This window comes from Gekko japonicus, unplaced genomic scaffold (genome assembly GCF_001447785.1).
Source record: "Gekko japonicus isolate JY-2015 unplaced genomic scaffold, Gekko_japonicus_V1.1 scaffold189, whole genome shotgun sequence".
Classification (NCBI taxonomy): Eukaryota; Metazoa; Chordata; class Lepidosauria; order Squamata; family Gekkonidae; genus Gekko; species Gekko japonicus.
In genome coordinates this window covers 1388539-1405348 of record NW_015163608.1, presented here as the reverse complement: position 1 = coordinate 1405348, position 16810 = coordinate 1388539, and the positions used below count along the sequence as shown (strand labels likewise).

Genomic DNA, 16810 nt, shown 5'->3' with positions numbered 1-16810 from the left:
GCGTACAATGTCTGAAGGCCAGTATTTCTCCAACTCGCCTCGCCGAGGTGACAGCAACCAAAAAGGCCGTCTTCCACAACAGGAATTTTAGGTCGCAAGTTGCAAGCGGCTCAAAAGGTTTCCTCATGAGCTGACGAAGAACTAGAGGAAGGTCCCAGGGAACGACAGGAGTTTTGATGGGAGGGTAAAGGTGCAACAGTCCCTTCAAAAAACGTTTTGAAAGCGGATGCGAGAACAGTGTGCATCCCTCAACTTGAACATGGTAGGCCAAAAGTGCGGCCAAATAAACTCTTAATGAGGAGTGAGAAAGTCCCTAGTCAGTGAGAGACAGGAGGAATTGGAAAACTTTCTCGAAGCCTACGGAGGTGGCTCGAGGGGCATCCTCACCCAAGGAGGAACAGAATTTTTGCCATTTGTAATGGTACGACTTTCGCGTAGTAGGCTTTCTGGCGTTTAGCAAAATGTTCACTATGCAGGTGGAAAAGCTGTTGATGGTATTCTCCAGGCTGTCAACTTCATCCGTGGCACGTCGTGGTACAGGAGAGGGGAGTCGGACAGGAAGAGGAGGTCCTGTGCTGGAGGAAATTGGTGGTAGACCCCTGCTGACAGATCGAGGATGGTCAAGAACCACGGCTGCCTCGGCTACCACAGGGTTATCAAGATGCAGTCCACTCCATTGCTGATGATTTTGCGGACCACTCCCAGAAGCAGGGGTAGTGGAGGGAAGAGGCAGAGAAGTTCCCTGGACTACGGATAGAGGAGACCGTCCCCTAGCGACTGTGGGTCCCTGCTGCCTCAGCTGCAGAACAGAGGACACTTTTTGTTGGCTCTGGTGGCAAAAACATCAACTTGGGGAACTCCCCACCTGCGGAAGAGTGGGAGGAGGTAAGTTGGGTTCATTTCCCACTCGTGGAGACTGAGTCCTGCTCGACTCAGATGGTCTGCCTGCACATTCATGTGACCTGGGATGTGCGTGGCTACCAGGAAGACGTTGGCAATGCAAAGGTCCCATAACTGGATGGCAAGGTTGCAAAGTCGTAGGGAGACCATGCCCCCTTGCTTGTTGACATAACTGAGGGCAGTGGTGTTGTCCATGAGGATCGTAACACATTTCCCCTTGATCAGAGGAAGGAAACTGGTGACAGCGAACTGTATTGCAAGCAGTTCCAGGAAGTTTATGTGCCATTTTTGTTCGTGAGTGTTCCACTTGCCTGTGACACAAAGACCCATCATGTGGGCACCCCAGCCTGACAGGGAGGTGTCTGTGGTTAGGGTGATTTGGGGTGATGGATGATGGAAGGGTGCTCCCTGGAAGAGATTGGAAGGGACAGTCCACCAAAGTAAAGAATCTCATCTGTTGGGAAGGGGTTAGGATGGTGGTATGTGCGTTTTCTGTTCGGTCGTACTTGCGGATAAAACACAGTTGTAGGCGACGCATTTTTAATCTGGCAGAGACCAGGACCGACGTAGTTGCGGTCATAAGGCCGAGTAGCCTCTATATTTGGAAAGCCGTGACTGAAGGCTGGGTATGGATGAGATTGGGTAGGTGAATGATGTCTGCCGCCCTGTTTTGTGGCAGGTGAGCCATGCAATTGTTGGAATCTAGTAGGCCACCGATGTACTGTATTTTCTGAACTGGTTGAAGTTGAGACTTTTCCCGATTGACTTGTAGGCCCAGGTTTTCCAGGAGTGCCAGTGTCTCATTGATGTTTGAGACCAGGGCGTCCTTGGAGGATGCTACCAATAGCCAATCGTCGATGTACGGGTAGATGGAGATACCCCTGAGACGGAGGAAAACCGCAGCCACAATCATAGTCTTTGTGAAGACTCTTGGGGCGCTTGAAAGGCCAAATGGCAGGGCTGCATATTGGTAATGCTATTGACCAATTGTGAAGCGTAGGTATTGGCGGTGAGAGGGGTGGATGGTGAGGTGGAAGTACGCGTCTTGGAGGTTGAGGGTGGCCATCCAGACGTCCTTCTGAAGTGGCATAATTTGCTGCAAGGACACCATGCGGAAGCAGTGGTAGGTCACAAAGCAGTTCAGCGCCCTTAGATCTAATATTGGTCGAATGCCTCCATCTCGCTTTGGAACTGTGAAATAGTGGGAATAGAATCCCTTCCCGTGCAGATGAGGTGGTACCTGCTCAATGGCTCCCTTGTGCAGAAGGACGGACACTTCTTCCAGGAGAGGTGGGGAAGGGGGTGTGGAGATGAAGACAGGAGTAATGGGGTTCTGGTGGAATTGGATATGGTAGCCTCGGGTCAAGATGGACAGCACCCACTCATCCGTGGTGATATGACATCAGGTGTGAAGAAAAGGAGATAGACGGGTTTGAGCTGACTCGGTGGGAAGGAAGTCAAAAGCCCTACTTAGAGGACTTCGCCTGCTTAGTGCAGGAAGATTGTTGTCCAGATCCAAACCTGGGTTTTTGAAAGGTGGGGGTTTGGCCTCCTGAAGACGTACGCGGTCTCCATTGTCTGTCAGGAGACTGACGATTCGGAGTGCGCTTTTGCCAGGGCCTAGACCAAGTGTGAGGGCTCACTCTGTCATGTGGCACTAGGGTCTCGAACTGCTGAGATACCGATCTTCTGATCTGCAACTCAGTGTCTTAACCTCTGAGGTGAAGATGGGTGGCGGATAAAACATAGGTTGGTGGGTGGGTGGGAAGGAAAGGAATCGGGGAAAGGTGAGGATATGGGGCCTTTTCAGAAGGAAAAGAGAAGATAGTGTGGGAAGGGTGTATACAGGGGAAGATGATGTCCCTCTCTCAAGTCCTTCCAGGGAAAGATAAATAATAAAAAGTGGGAGAGGGAGAAAACATGTCCCCTGCAAGTCTTTGGGGGTCCCATGCTTGTTGCATATAGTTCTGTACATTTCACTGTGGTGGTGGGATGCATGATTAGGAAATGCATTGTTCAGTTCTTTTTATTCCAGTTCCTCTGCTGTAGCCCTCAACATTAAAACAGCTTTTGCAATCTTTACACTATTTGGGGCTGTTTCAGCTCCCAAGGTAAATGCCCCAAAGAATGGTCTATTTCAAATGCTAAAGTTAACAGTTTTGGAATTTTCTTGGGTGAAGGACTGCCACAAATTTGTGTGTAAACAGCTTAGAGCTCCTGGGAGGAATTGTGAGGCATCAATATAGTAAATAAAAATATATGTATATTGAATGCCCATTTTCTAAGGAATTTGACTTGAAGAACATCAAGATGTTCTATATGACCAGTATACCATACTGGAGCAGCATATCGAACAATCAAATGTATAATTACTCTATAAATGATCATAAATGCTAGTACAAATTGCCCTCCTTTGCAATAAAAGAATTTAAAAAAGAAAATAAAGGAGTTTAACTTCTGCATTAACATATGGATATGCAAATCCCAAGATTTTATGAAAATGTAACCCTGAGGTACTTGGAATTTCTTACTATCTCAGTTGAGTTTTCCTGCAGAGATAAAGAATCTCAGTTGAGTTTTCCTGCAGAGATAAAGAATGCCTTCTTTTAGGTTTGGACTTAGCGATTAGTACCTTTATTTTATTGAACTTTATTTCTAAGTATTCTTTGAAGCAGAACTCCTAACACTCATTCAATATTTTCACTAAACCTTAAGAGTGTATGGACTAATAAAATGAGATTGTCTGTGTATACTAAATAAGGTACAGGCTGACTAATTAGCTGAGGAGAACAGGCTCTACTGTCCTGGCTCGGAAGAAAAACATTTATAAATAAATGAGGGGCCAAGATGCAGCCCTGCCTAACACGTCTTCTTATCCTGATTGGGTTTGAGAGAGTGGAGCTACCTGGTAGATGAATCTGAAGAATATTTTCAGAATATAAATTCCTAATAAGCACCAGCAATCTTCAGGCATGCCCATGTTAAAAAGTTTCCCCCCCAAAGTCTGCTGAGAGACACAGAATTGAACGCACCACAAGATCACAGAGAAGCGGACACTACACTATCTGCTATCAAGTAGATGGGCAAACTGCGTGAGAGATGGGGCCATTTTTCTCTTTATAGTGTCAAGGGGAGCTGACTTTCGTTCTCACGTTTTGTTTCCTTTTTTTGTGAGAAACTGGATGAATAGCTAATGGCTGCTAAATCTAGGGAAAGGAATACCCATTTTGTGTGAGCCATACATCCCAGAAACTGGTTCCTATATGGACCATGCATGTGTAAAGATTATTGCAATCTAGTACATTTTGTGTCTGAATAATCTCCAATTTTTACAGATACCTGACTACTGCTTTGATGAGGGTTATGAAGATTTCCATAATCTAAACTTCTTAACTGAAACAAATCAAACCATCTTAACAAGCCTTTGCAGCACAGTGATCTCCCTGGAACACTCTATGCAGGATTTGCTCCGAGATGCCAAGGAGAAATTCAGGAACTGGGTTGCTTGTTCCATTGTGGAAGGTGTAGATTCTGGTTATAAAAAGGTAACTTTGGCATGGTAAATGATGCTGATATTAGATGTTAGAAATGGAAGTGATTAGTGTTGGACTAGGATCTGGGAGGAACCAGGTTTGAATTCCCATTCTGCCATGGAAGGTTGTTGGGTGACCTTGGGCCCGTCACATACTCCCAACCCAAACTTCCTCACAGGGTTGTTTTGCAGATAAAATGGAGGGAAGAACAACATGAGCTTCTTTAGGTCCTCATGGGAGAGGAGGGTGGGGTATAACTGAAGTAAATAAAAAATTGAATATGTTATGAAATTGACATGACAGTTGCCTGGTAGTATCTTTCCCAATCTGAAAAATACCCAGCCTTTCTCCTTGCAAGAATTGGTTAAAAGATGATGTTAGGATGGCACTTCTACAGTTATTTATGCTAAGCACCCTTTAGGATGTTGTGGCATGACATCCATAATGAGAGAAGGAACAATGTAGAGCCTAAAATAGCAATCGCTTTCTACAGTCCTTACTGGAGCAGCATGGATTCTAGCTGTATGTAATTGCATGGCTAGCACATAGATCTCAGTAACCATAACCCAGCACAGATGACCCCTCAGTGTGTCAACTCACTGCATGGAGAGGGAGAACAGTCCCCGGCTCTGTGTGCTTACTGACTTGCAGGGCTTTTTTTGTAGAAAAAGCCCAGCAGGAACTCATTAGCATAATAGGCCACAACCAACAGCAGAAACTCATTAGGATATTAGACCACACCCATGACAGTGCAGCTCATTAGCATATTAGGCCACACCCCATGCCTTCCCTTGGCTTGCCCAGGCACCCCACGGAGGGGAGAGGAGGCAGTTTAAACTGCCTTCCCTTGGCTTGTCTGGGCGCCCCCTGGCTGCAGGGAACCTGGGCAAGCCCCCCCCCCGAAGAGAAGGTAGTTTAAACTGTCTTCCCTTGGCTTGCCGGGGAAGGCACGGGGAGGCATTTAGATGGCTCCCTGATCCTTCCAGGGCCTCCCTGGCCTGCCCACCTTGGAGTCGCCGGTGGGTCACTCTCCAGGCCTTCACTCTGTAGCCATGCACACAGAGGTTTTGGCTGTAGTGAGCGCGGCCAACTCTGAAGCCAGCCGGAACTCCGTTCCTGTGTGTTCCTGCCCAAAAATAGCCCTGCAGTGACTTGTGGACACAAGAAGTGCCTGCACCTTTGCACCTTCCTCATGAGCAGCAATGCTGTTTGCCAAACATTGCTGATTATGGGGAGGGGGAGTGTGCATGGGTGTTGACACCATGCAGACAACTCTGATTGCAAGGTGGTGGGGCTAGTGTGTACAGGCCACATTTTCCATCCCCACAATCAATGCACAGATGGGTTGTTTGCACAAGACTACCATGAACTTGAGAAACAGCTCAGCAACATTCTCTGTCAGTCCCTAACAGTTAATCTGTCTTCCAAGGTGGAAGATAACTGTTATCTCCGTTTATGGAGAGCTTCTGTTGAAATTGATGCCACCCCTAAAGCTGTTCTACACCGTGTACTGATGGAACAGCATCTGTGGGACCCAAGACTTCAGCAGTCAAAGATCCTAGAGGTCTTAGATGATGACACAGACATCTATCACTACACAACAGAGAGCATGTCTCCACTTCCTGGACGAGACCATGTGATCCTAAGGTAAAGCTCTCCCTGCTGTTTACTGGTGTGATTATGGTGTGGGAGGGAGACAGACCTAAAAAGAATAATTAATCCCCCTCCCAAGGACTCATCCTAAACAAGCTCTTCTCTTACAGTGCATGTTTATTCCCATTAGTTTCTCTGTGGCAACAATGTATCCCCATGCAGACTGAGCATTCTAACAGAATATGCTCATAATGGATAGTTTTGCTGCAGTAATAACATGTCTCAGAGGTGTTTCTTGGACACAGAGTAAACTGGAGAAAGTGTGGCTTTTGTCATTGGGTAACTTGACACATCTACTTTATCGTTTAGAAATTTCCTGTTATCAACCTATTGTAATGAATAGATTTTTAAGAAGAGTTTGGAAAGCATCTCAGGACCTTTGTTCAGCTAACGGCAAATAAACAGTATATATGATTTTGGTCTGTATTAATTTTCAGGACTTGGCGAACTGATCCTCAAAGTGGGACTTGTGTGCTAGCAGCTACCTCAACAGAGAGTGAAGGTGCTAAATTGAATGGGATCCTTGCTAAGGTCTTTCTGTGTCAGTTCCTTATAGAAGCAGTTGGCTCCCATAAATCCAAAGTGACACACGTTTGTCGAATAGATAAAAGGTACTTTTTTCATTTGACTCATAGAATATTTAGATTTGGTAACATTCTAACCTGTGGGTTTTGAGGAAAAGGGTTCCTTCAAAAAGATCTGATACTTAAATATGAATGTTAGTACTGAACAGGCATGCACAAATTATTTTACCTTATGACTACTCTATTTGTTGCTATTCTATTTCTGCACAAATATGGAATATGATTGGGAGCAATCTATTTGATTTAGTAAAATTATTCCAAGTGATAGTCCTATAAAGTGGCATATAGAATTTTTTATTCCCCCCCTCCCCCCCCCGGTTTGGAACTTGTTGATATTCCAGTGAACACAAAATACTAAAGTGTTTTTATATGCCCAACTAAACTGTGGGCCTATTTTCAGATAGCAATTTCTGCTTGTGGCTTTTTGTAAACACTAGTATTTTACTGCTGATACAGTAAAATAGTGAGAGAGAAAATTGTGGCAACTGCCTGAGATGTTGTTTTATTTCTTTACAGGGGCCAGACACTAGAATGGTACAACAGGGCTTTTGGTTACATTTGTTCTGCAGAACTGATAAGGATTAAAGAGTCCTTCAGAACTTCACAGTGACTTTCTGGTTTTGGACAAGGCAATGAGTGGTGCCCAAAACGGTTTATCCCCCAGAATCTGAGCAAAGGTTGACTAGATTATATTATTTTGATCAGCTAAGAGTGCTACATAGAAATTAAATGTTACTAGCATTTTATGAGGGGATTTTTTTGTCTTCTGTTGAAGCATGTTCTTGAACTGGCAGACACTATGCAACATTTTAGATAGGTAATCTTTTCATCATATAAATTTTAATATAAAACTATCAGAGTTAAGTTATTTTTAAAAAGAACACCTTAACGTGTTCTAAATATATTTTAATTTGTAAAATGTGGGACATATTTTTCAAATGTTATAATAAGGCACAAGTAGAAACAAACTGTCCAGCTCTTCAGCTGGTTTTCTGGTTTAAGCATTACCTGTTAGCAGTTAATGACAGACAGCCCTGCTGCATCTGTATAAAGATGAAAGAGGTGTGCCTTTTACCATCAAAAAGCTGTATGTAAAGGTTAAAATTGTATGTAGGAATATATGTTTTGTTTTGTAAGCACAATCCTGCCTCAAAATGATGGCAAAATGGGCACTTTAGTTCTTAAAGGTGAATATGATTTTCCTTTGCTGGCTTGGTAGTTTTTAACAATGCAGTTTTGAAACTTAAGAGAACTGACTGGTATAGCAGTGGTAGCTGCTGTCCTAACTGAAGTCAGTACTGTGTTGACATATTCATCTGCCATTTGATTGTCAATAATATTGTTTGAATTTCTTAATCAGTGTAACACAATTATGGCAGCTCATTTCATTTGTTTTTAATAATCTAATATTAAGCAGCAAATAATAAAATGTTTTTATTGGTTTAAGATCACTTATGCACCCACTACTGCTTAGTCTGTTAAAGCCAGCTCTGCTCTGCTGAGTTGTACCCACAAAGAATGTCAAACCCTTAAGTTTCATTGGCTCCAATAGGACAAACTTGCAGGGAACTTTTGGGGCAAGAACTAACTTAAGTAATTTTCCTACACATGGTCTCAGAGCATTGTGCATACCAGATGATGCAGGTTAAAAAACCCAGTAGGATCTCTGTATACTGAGAGATACTGAGAATGTTTTGATTTTTTGTTGAACAACCTCAGGTAGCGCACACACCATGCATACAGGTCAAACCATTGTTGTTAAGCATGTAACTGACAGAATGCCAAAGGTACAGCTATTATATCTGCCCAATCATTAATCTCAGTATTATTTGAACATATTGCTGAACTCATTTTTGAATGTGAGCTATTGTTGCTTTGCAAACAAAAGGGAAATCTAAAATTAAATGACAAATGTCACTGCACTTGAAATTTTAGAAAGGCAAGCTTAAATGTTGCAAAACTGAGATCCTATCTGTGTAAGAAAAAAGAACATCACGACATAAATGCAAACAAGCAGTTCTCCCATTTTTAAAATAGACATGTTTTGTTCTTGAAGTCTGTATTATTATGTACTTGTATTTGCAAAAACTCTCTTATGTAAATAAAATGGCTTAGAATGGGCTCAGACAACACACCTAATAAAGGTGAAGCATTCAAATGACTGCCTTATGTTTGGTTGCATAGGCATATTACTTTCTCTTCTTCTGCAAAATTCAGTCTTGTGAAAAAAGTGAGTATGTAGCCAGAGGGGAGAGAAGATCTTCCCAGGAGGGCATCCTTCTTTGGTTGACAGAGTATACAATCTAAACTTAATGACCCAGAACTACATACCCCACATACCAATTGGTCGGACTATGGTATTTTATCATTTCTTTGAATGTTCCCATAGCAGCTGAGAGACAGTGAAACTTAACTTGCATCATTTTTATTTTCCAATACTGAGCCATGATGGTCATAACAATTGACGTAGGTAAGTCTGTTAAACTACTTTCAAAGCACTGTATAGTTACATCTTCTGGACAGGCTTGATCCCCAAGATGTCAAAACCTTTGGCCATAACTGCAGCTGTGGCCTCACACAAGAGCATTCGCCACATGTTCACATTCACTATTTTACCTGTGTGAGGAAAAGATTAAAGTCAAGTAATCAGATGAACAAGAATGTATACCCCAGTGACTTTTCTAGCTTCCTGCTATATACACTGTCTTAGTTGGATAAATCACTCCTAAAGCGTGTTTTTGATGACTACAGCCAAACTCAACTCTGCTACACCATTCCCTCTTACATGGTATTCAGGATAAAAGATCTGGGTATCCCACAACCTTTCACAAACTTGAGAAACTCTGTAAGTTTGTGGCTACAACAAAAACCTTGATAGTATTTGTACTATGACCCATGTAAACCTAAACACAGCATCATGCTTCCACTTTATCTCTTCTCATCCTTTTCTGAAAACAGTTAACTCACCAGTTTGTCTGTCTTTTTCCACACAATAGCAATTGTCATAGAATTCAGTAAAAGTGGTGGCTAGCTCATAGAGGTAATCACAAAGGGTATGCAGTAGGAGGTCATCCAGGATCTTCTGCAAAATTTCAGGGAATCTCAAAATGCATTTGCCTAGCTTCCATTCTTTCTCATGGTCCAGTATTATTTCAGTTGTTCTCGCTGCATTTTGCAATGTCCCATCATTGATATTGGCAAGCCGTGCTATAGATCTGCCAAAGAAGCGAGCTTAGTGTTATACTTTTAGGTACCAAAAAGTCAATTATCTGTCCCTAGTGTCTTACATATATATTGAAAATACAACAACGAGGTAAGAAGCAATGTGGTATAGCTCCAGACAAAGAAACTGTTTTGTATATATTGTTTTATCATGGCAAGTTGTTCTTGCCTCTGTGAGCCGCCCTGAGCCCACTGGGGAGGGCGGGGTATAAGTATGAAAATAAATAAATAAATAAATAGTTTTTAAATCTACATTTGAAACCAAGACCGTGAAATAATCCCGCTTCTAGAACTCTTAGAAGAAGAGATTAGATTTATACCCCGCCCTTCACTACCCAAAGGTGTCTCACAGCGGCTTACAAACACCTTTCCCTTCCCCTCCCCACAACAGACACTTGGTGGGGCTGAGAGAGCTCTTGACAGAAACTGCTCTTTTTCAAGAACAGCTGTGCCAGAGCTTGTGACTGACCCACGGTCACATCAGCAGGTGCAAGTGGAGGAGTGGGAAATCAAACCTGGTTCTCCCAGATTAGAGTCCACGCACTTAACCACTACACCAAATGCCTGAAACACACCCTCAGCCTGTAACTGTCAGAAACAAACATTTTTCTAATAGGTACAAAGTAGGTAAGCTTTGTATCTCCAATTTAACACTGCAACTTGTGAAAAAGGCTGTATTTCAGTACTATCCCTACCTAATTCGAGTGAAGGCATAAAGCAAATAAGCAGCTGTATTTCCCCGATCATCCAGCATCTTATCAAAAGAGAAGATATAATCATTGATTCTATTATGGGAAAGATCAGCATACTTAATGCAGCCAAAGGCAACTGATGTCTGAGCTGCCTTTAGTTCTTCTGGGCTGAGAACCTGCAAGAGAAAAGAATGCCCATTATATTGCAACACTACAAAAAAAAAAAAGCACAAATATCAGAAAAACTTATAAAAGATATCTTGCTACAAGGTATAAATACACATGTTTTGGGCCACTGTAAATACTGGTTTACTGCGGCATAAGGTTTTGTTGGTTAAAGATCACTTCATCAGATGGCTGCAGTATGTCTATATGCCTAATAGAAAGGTCATCTGTGACATTTCTGTGCACCATCTAGAGGAAAAATATGCAGCGTGATGTTCACAACAGCAACAAAGGCAACCACAATCTTCTTAGACATACTAAGCAAACAGTGAGATATCTTGTGTCTTCTACTGTCCTTTGAATGCATTGTTTATATTTTTTCTGTTAGGCCAATTGTATATATGATCTGCAAAGATTCACTTCATGTATCAGATGAAGTTGTTGCCATGCAAGCCTATCAATGTGTTTTTATGGACTGTATGGACTGTATGGACTGTACAACATGGTGACCTGTTGACACTGCACACCTGAAAGAGGGACACCTTCCTTTAGTGTTGCTGCTCCAGTGGTAGTCCAGAGCTACCAGCCATCTTGCCTGCTGTGAGATGAAGCAGTTCCATAAGCCGGCACAAAGCCTCAGACGCCATGCCATGGAAAACACGAGGACAGAGAACTCCAGATGCCATTAGGAGTTTCTTCCAGCACATGTAGGCAACCCCTTCCCCCCCCTCCTCCAGACCTGCAAAGCTGCACGTAGCTCTGAGACTCATCATAGTTGCTTAGCAATTAATCACTCATCCATCAGCAAGCCGGCTAGGGCCATCAAGAGACAATAGCCTTAACCTGATGACTCATCTCACCTGCATCCAGGTGCCAGCCTCCAGTCTAAGTTTCTAGATCTCAATATTGACCAACCCCTGGCTCTCCTCCCCCTCTCCTTCCAACCAATAGTATGTTTTAAGGGACGGACTAACAGGAGGTGTCACAGGGGTGTGTGGCCAGCCTAGCCTGGCCCCCCCCATACCACATCATAAAAGGTACTACTCAACCACATGCTCTCTCTCCCTCTCCACGACCCCTGTTGAAGCTTAACCCTTTTATGTCCACCTTACCTCCATCTTTAAACTCTAGATCTGCAGCTAGAATCCACGTGGTTCTGCCGGTTCAGAGCACGTGTTCCCCATCTTCTATTTATAACCCCTCCATTTTTCCATTGGAACGGCTCAATCAATGAGGACAGGTAAATATCACCCAACCAACGAATGTCCAGCAAATGTGCTTATGATCTATCTTTAATTCTTTGTATATGTGTGTGCGTGCTTGTGTATTGTTTGAATGATAAATATTCTCCAGTAAAAAGACATCATACTATATTGAATACAGTCTCCGTTTCTGGTACTTACAGTAAAGGCGGGGCTTCCGTATACAACGGTGTTTGTTCCCTAATTTGCCTATTGCCAATTAATAATCATATTTCCCCAATATTAATTAAGAAATTAAGGCAATTTGGCTAACAAAGTGAACTGACCCACAAGATTCCTTTAACTCGGGCCTCTGCAATTCCTGAAGTTTGTTCATGGTGCTTAGAGCTCCAGTGATCCTCCCCTGGTGAACTTCGTTACAGAGTTTAAAAGGAGGGAAAGGGGGAGTCAAGCCCTTGAAAGGAACACCCTGCACAACTTCTCGCACAGAGCTAATTTGTTGTTAGGATATGAGTTCTGCAAACAGCTCAATGGCTGCTGGCTCTCCTTTGCTGTCTTCTGCCACAGCAGGGGGGAAAGCTGAAGGCAGGCAGGTGGCTGTGCTTGATGGGGGTGGACAAAGGTAAGAGACTTTTCCCTGAAGGGTATGGGAAGGGGAGAAACTTGGCCAGGAGAAGAAGTAATAAGTCTTGGAACCAACTGGAATAATTGAGAACACAAATAACATTGTGAGTAGTTTTATATTCGGGCTTAGTTTACTGATTATATACGCACAATTATGATCCACATTTACTGAATCATTGAAGTGGGGCTCCTGTTTGATATTTATTCATCCTGCGCCCCCCCCCCCAACTCCATGCTTAAACTGAAAAGAGAATAATTCTTGGGTATAATTTCCTTCTGTTTCCGTTACACAGCAATCTAGTGGTAGCTGTTGGCCTGCCTAACATTTGCATAAACAAGAGACTTGAGCCTCCAAAAACTTATGTGGCAATATGTCTTTTAGATGGTGTACATTACTTGCTTTTGTTAACACAAACTTAACATGGCTATGCCACTGGAACCCGTAAGTTCATGCCCAGTTTGTTTACATTCAGATGAATCAAGTGTGCATGATGCTTTTATAGAGCACAAGAAGACAAGTCCCTGCCCCACAGAACTTACAACCTAGAATCTGAGACAAGGAAGATGACAGAGAGAGGGAGGGAAAATGGAGGTGGGGAAGAATGTGTGTTCATTCCAATGACATATACATGGGCCTATCTCTTCTCATGCAATATATCCAGGGAAACATCCTCACATGCACAAAACATTTTGCTCCCCATTTGAAAGACAACGAAGAAACAGTTCTGATGTTCTAGTCTCTTACAGTATGGCCTGACCTGCTCAATGTAAGGCTGCCAACTAGTGTGGAGAAAAAATTACTGTCCCTTTAATACAGGGTTCATGTGTGGAAATACACTGTTGAAGCTTTTGTGGCATGGAGGGAAATATTACCTGATAAATAACAGCCCATTAGTGCTCTATTAAAGAGGCAGGGCATTTCCCCCCCAGCTGGTTTGCAACCCCATTCATAACATGGAGGCAACATTAAAATTGCTTAATATGACAAAAAAAATTGCATTTGGTACAACTACATTTGGGCCCCTTAATTTTGGGGCTGGCTCCTAGCTTCAAAGAAAATCTGTCAAGACCTGCTGTAACTGATAAGTGACAAGGAATAGCAATGGCTGTGAAGCAGATCTCAGAGGAAGACTGAACTTCCCCAAGACATCAGAAGGGCTCCTTTTTGTACTGCATGATAAATTACCATCCCAACTACATATACCCCCGTGTCACTGCAAAATGTTCATCCTGCAGTAAGTGAAGCAAGCCTTTACTGTACTCCGAAGAAACCGTAACAAGAACACAAGGCACGATAAGTTTATGTTCCGTCTCTACCACTATGGCAATTCCCATACTGCTTCTACCTCTATAATCAACCTGTTTTCAGTGTTGCAGGCATGGATGTAAATTCTGGATCCCACAAAACATCTAACCTCCTGGGTAGAAAGTATATAGGCTACTACAGTAGCATGAAACTAACCATGGATGCAATGCCAATGTTGCTAGCCTAGGGTAAGTTATAAAGAAACCATCAGAGCATTCCCAATGAAGTGCACAGCCAATCAACTTTCAAACAGCAATGGAACAAACAGCAACCCCACCACACATCCTTTTGTATTCTACTGCCATCTACTGGAAAGCTAATAAAATTACTTTGCTGGATTGGCTCAGTCTGGAGGTCCAAGCAGCAGAGTTTGTGTGCCTCACCTGATTATATTCTTAGAACAAATGTTGACTGGGGTGTCTTTTGACTTTGCACTTGAAGCACAAGAAATCTAAGGTGCTCTTCAGTTCGGACTTACAAAATACCATGGTTTAATCAATTTAATTAACCAATGCTTAATGTGATTGTCTTGAATGCAAGCCAATCAACTAACTGTGGTTCGTTAGGATCTAAAGCTGGGTTATTAACCACAGCCTTAATTAATTCTTTCCTGTCCTCTGAAGTAACACACTTCAACCCTGGTTAAGCAGATCCTTGTTTAAAGAAAACGGATACACATGCAATCTAGTTTCCCTGGCCAGCTTACCAAGTTGCTTTTTCCATTTCTTGTCCTTTCACCAATTATCTTGTAATCCAGATCTATACACACACATATATACCACAGACTATGCAGTACAAACATATCCAGGGAAACAAACATATCCTGTCTGCAGTAGGTATGTCAAAAATTAAATCTTCCACCCACTTCCTCATTTGGGAAAATATCTACCAAGATGCTAGGTTGGATTCTACGCAAGTGTTTCTGCAGATGCAAGACTTCTTCCTATGGAGTGTGATTTTCCTACCCCCCCCCCCCAGCTTTAGGAGACATGAAAATCATGTTCCGCATGTGGAAGGCCTTGCACCTGCAGAAAGGCTAGTCTGGATCCAACCCATCATATTTTTCCAAGACAGCTGGACCAGGCTCTGATGTGTAATAATGGTTCTACATAAACTGCAAAGGTAAGGCAGGCCTCCCAAAGGAAGTGCAAGCCATTTGCTGGGAGAGTGGCCCAAATAAATTCCTGAGTTCCTGAGTCTCCCAACAGGTCACCCAGTCTTTGTAGAATGTGTTGAGAGAGATGGATGATGGAGGCTGAATGGACTGTGTGTGCATCTCCACAATATGCCGTATTGAATGAACTGCTGGGACTCAAAGGGGCAAAGCGAACTCTCCTTCCTTGTCTACTTCAGCTGGGACCAAAAAGGCACACTAGTTCTGTTTCCTTTTTTGGCTGCTCTGAACAGCATTGCAAAATGTGTTTTGTATTCAGCTAAAACCATCCAGTTACAAACAAACAGTGCCTCCCTTTAAATGCAAAGGGCAAATGGATATCAAGTGCAAAGCATGTCTCCTTAAAATAAAAAAAGCCCCAACTCTTTTAACCTGTGCTTGCTGGGCTGTGCATGATTTCAGTTCTCCAATATATCAGCCCAAGTTCAAAGTTCAGCACATGAAGCTGCACACAGTCTGGGAACAAGAGTGAGCACCACCCAAGATGCTTCAAATACAAACTGTGAAACAAAAAATTGCTTCCCACTGAATAAACTGAACCAAGTGCCGAGACAAATTGCTCTTGCACACTCCCCCTAAAAGCACCATAAAGCAGGAGAAAAGCTTGCTTTTTAAACTTAGCATCAGGAGAAAGGGAAATTCTTTACTACCTTGTCTCTTTCCTTTTCCTTCAGTTTGACCATTGACCGCTTCAGTCCCTCTTCAAGAAGATCAACCAACCGCACTGTATCCCCAGAACGAGTTTTAAACTTCTTCCTGGTAGCAGGAGGCAAAACGGGTGATTTTTCTTAGGTTCATACCCCATCTGCAAATACAAAGCTACCTGCCTATCTATAGATCACTGGTCCACTTCCACCATAACCATCCACAGAGACTTCTGCATACATCTTGCCTGACATAAAACTACTGGCAAGACAAGCAAAAGGTTTGCTGAGTCTTAAGAACATCAGAAGCAATTCTATTTCAGTGCAGGCTTTCAGCTTTTGAACTCCATAAATCCAAAAGGTGTTGCACTGACTTGTATAACATACTTCCACAGAAATATTATCCAATTAACTTAGAGACACTAAGCATTCAGAGAAGAACAGAACGGAAAGAGAGAAAATGTCACCCAAGCAGCAAGGAAGGAAAAAAGGAAGTCAATGGTAAACTAGAACGGGAGAGGCAGAAGTCATCCCAGAACAAAAATGGTACTGATTCCTGTGTCTACTAAACTTGTGATTTTTTAACATATAAGCATTAATATTCACATATTGAAAAATGACATGGACAGAATTCATGATCCCCCCATCCAGCTGTAAAAGGTAAAGGTAAAGGTTCCCTTGCTCGAAAGCCAGTCGAATCCGACTCTAGGGTTGCAGTGCTCATCTCCGTTTCAAAGCCGAAGAGCCAACGCTGTCCGAAGAAGTTGCCGTGGTCATGTGGCCGGCTAAACACCAAGGCGCACGGAACGCTGTTACCTTCCCACCAAAGCGGTACCTATTTATCTACTTGCAATTTCTTGCTTTCGAACTGCTAGGTTGGCAGGAGCTGGAACTAGAGATGGGAGCTCACTCCGTCATACGGCACCCGGGTCTCGAACTGCTGAACTACTGACCTTCCACAGCCTGCAGTTCAGCGTCTCAACCACTTGAGCCACCGCAGCTACATCCAGCTGTAGTCCCCAGTAATACTTAGGGTCTTCCCCTCTTCTCACACTTCAAGAGCCTCTTTTCAGAAGGAAAAGGAAAAACCTCATGGCTGGAACAAAATTCT

The 16810-nt window shown here is 43.0% G+C and overlaps 2 protein-coding genes across 2 annotated transcripts in view; one reads left to right on the top strand and one right to left on the bottom strand.

Annotated features, from left to right (window-relative positions):
- Positions 1-8922, top strand: part of LOC107107080 (rho GTPase-activating protein 7-like) — a 46205-nt gene extending 37283 nt beyond the window's left edge. Inside the window, exons 11-14 of the mRNA XM_015407310.1 lie at positions 4236-4445; positions 5863-6080; positions 6524-6697; positions 7187-8922. Of these exons, the coding sequence (XP_015262796.1) occupies positions 4236-4445; positions 5863-6080; positions 6524-6697; positions 7187-7280 (696 nt within the window). The 3' untranslated portion in view covers positions 7281-8922. The remainder of the gene's footprint in view (positions 1-4235; positions 4446-5862; positions 6081-6523; positions 6698-7186) is intronic.
- Positions 8923-9041: 119 nt separating this feature from the next.
- Positions 9042-16810, bottom strand: part of RARS (arginyl-tRNA synthetase) — a 28247-nt gene continuing 20478 nt past the window's right edge. The window contains exons 12-15 of the mRNA XM_015407307.1: positions 15706-15811; positions 10588-10760; positions 9638-9885; positions 9042-9286 (exon numbers count right to left, since the gene is read on the bottom strand). Coding sequence (XP_015262793.1) covers positions 9177-9286; positions 9638-9885; positions 10588-10760; positions 15706-15811 — 637 coding nt within the window. The 3' untranslated portion in view covers positions 9042-9176. The remainder of the gene's footprint in view (positions 9287-9637; positions 9886-10587; positions 10761-15705; positions 15812-16810) is intronic.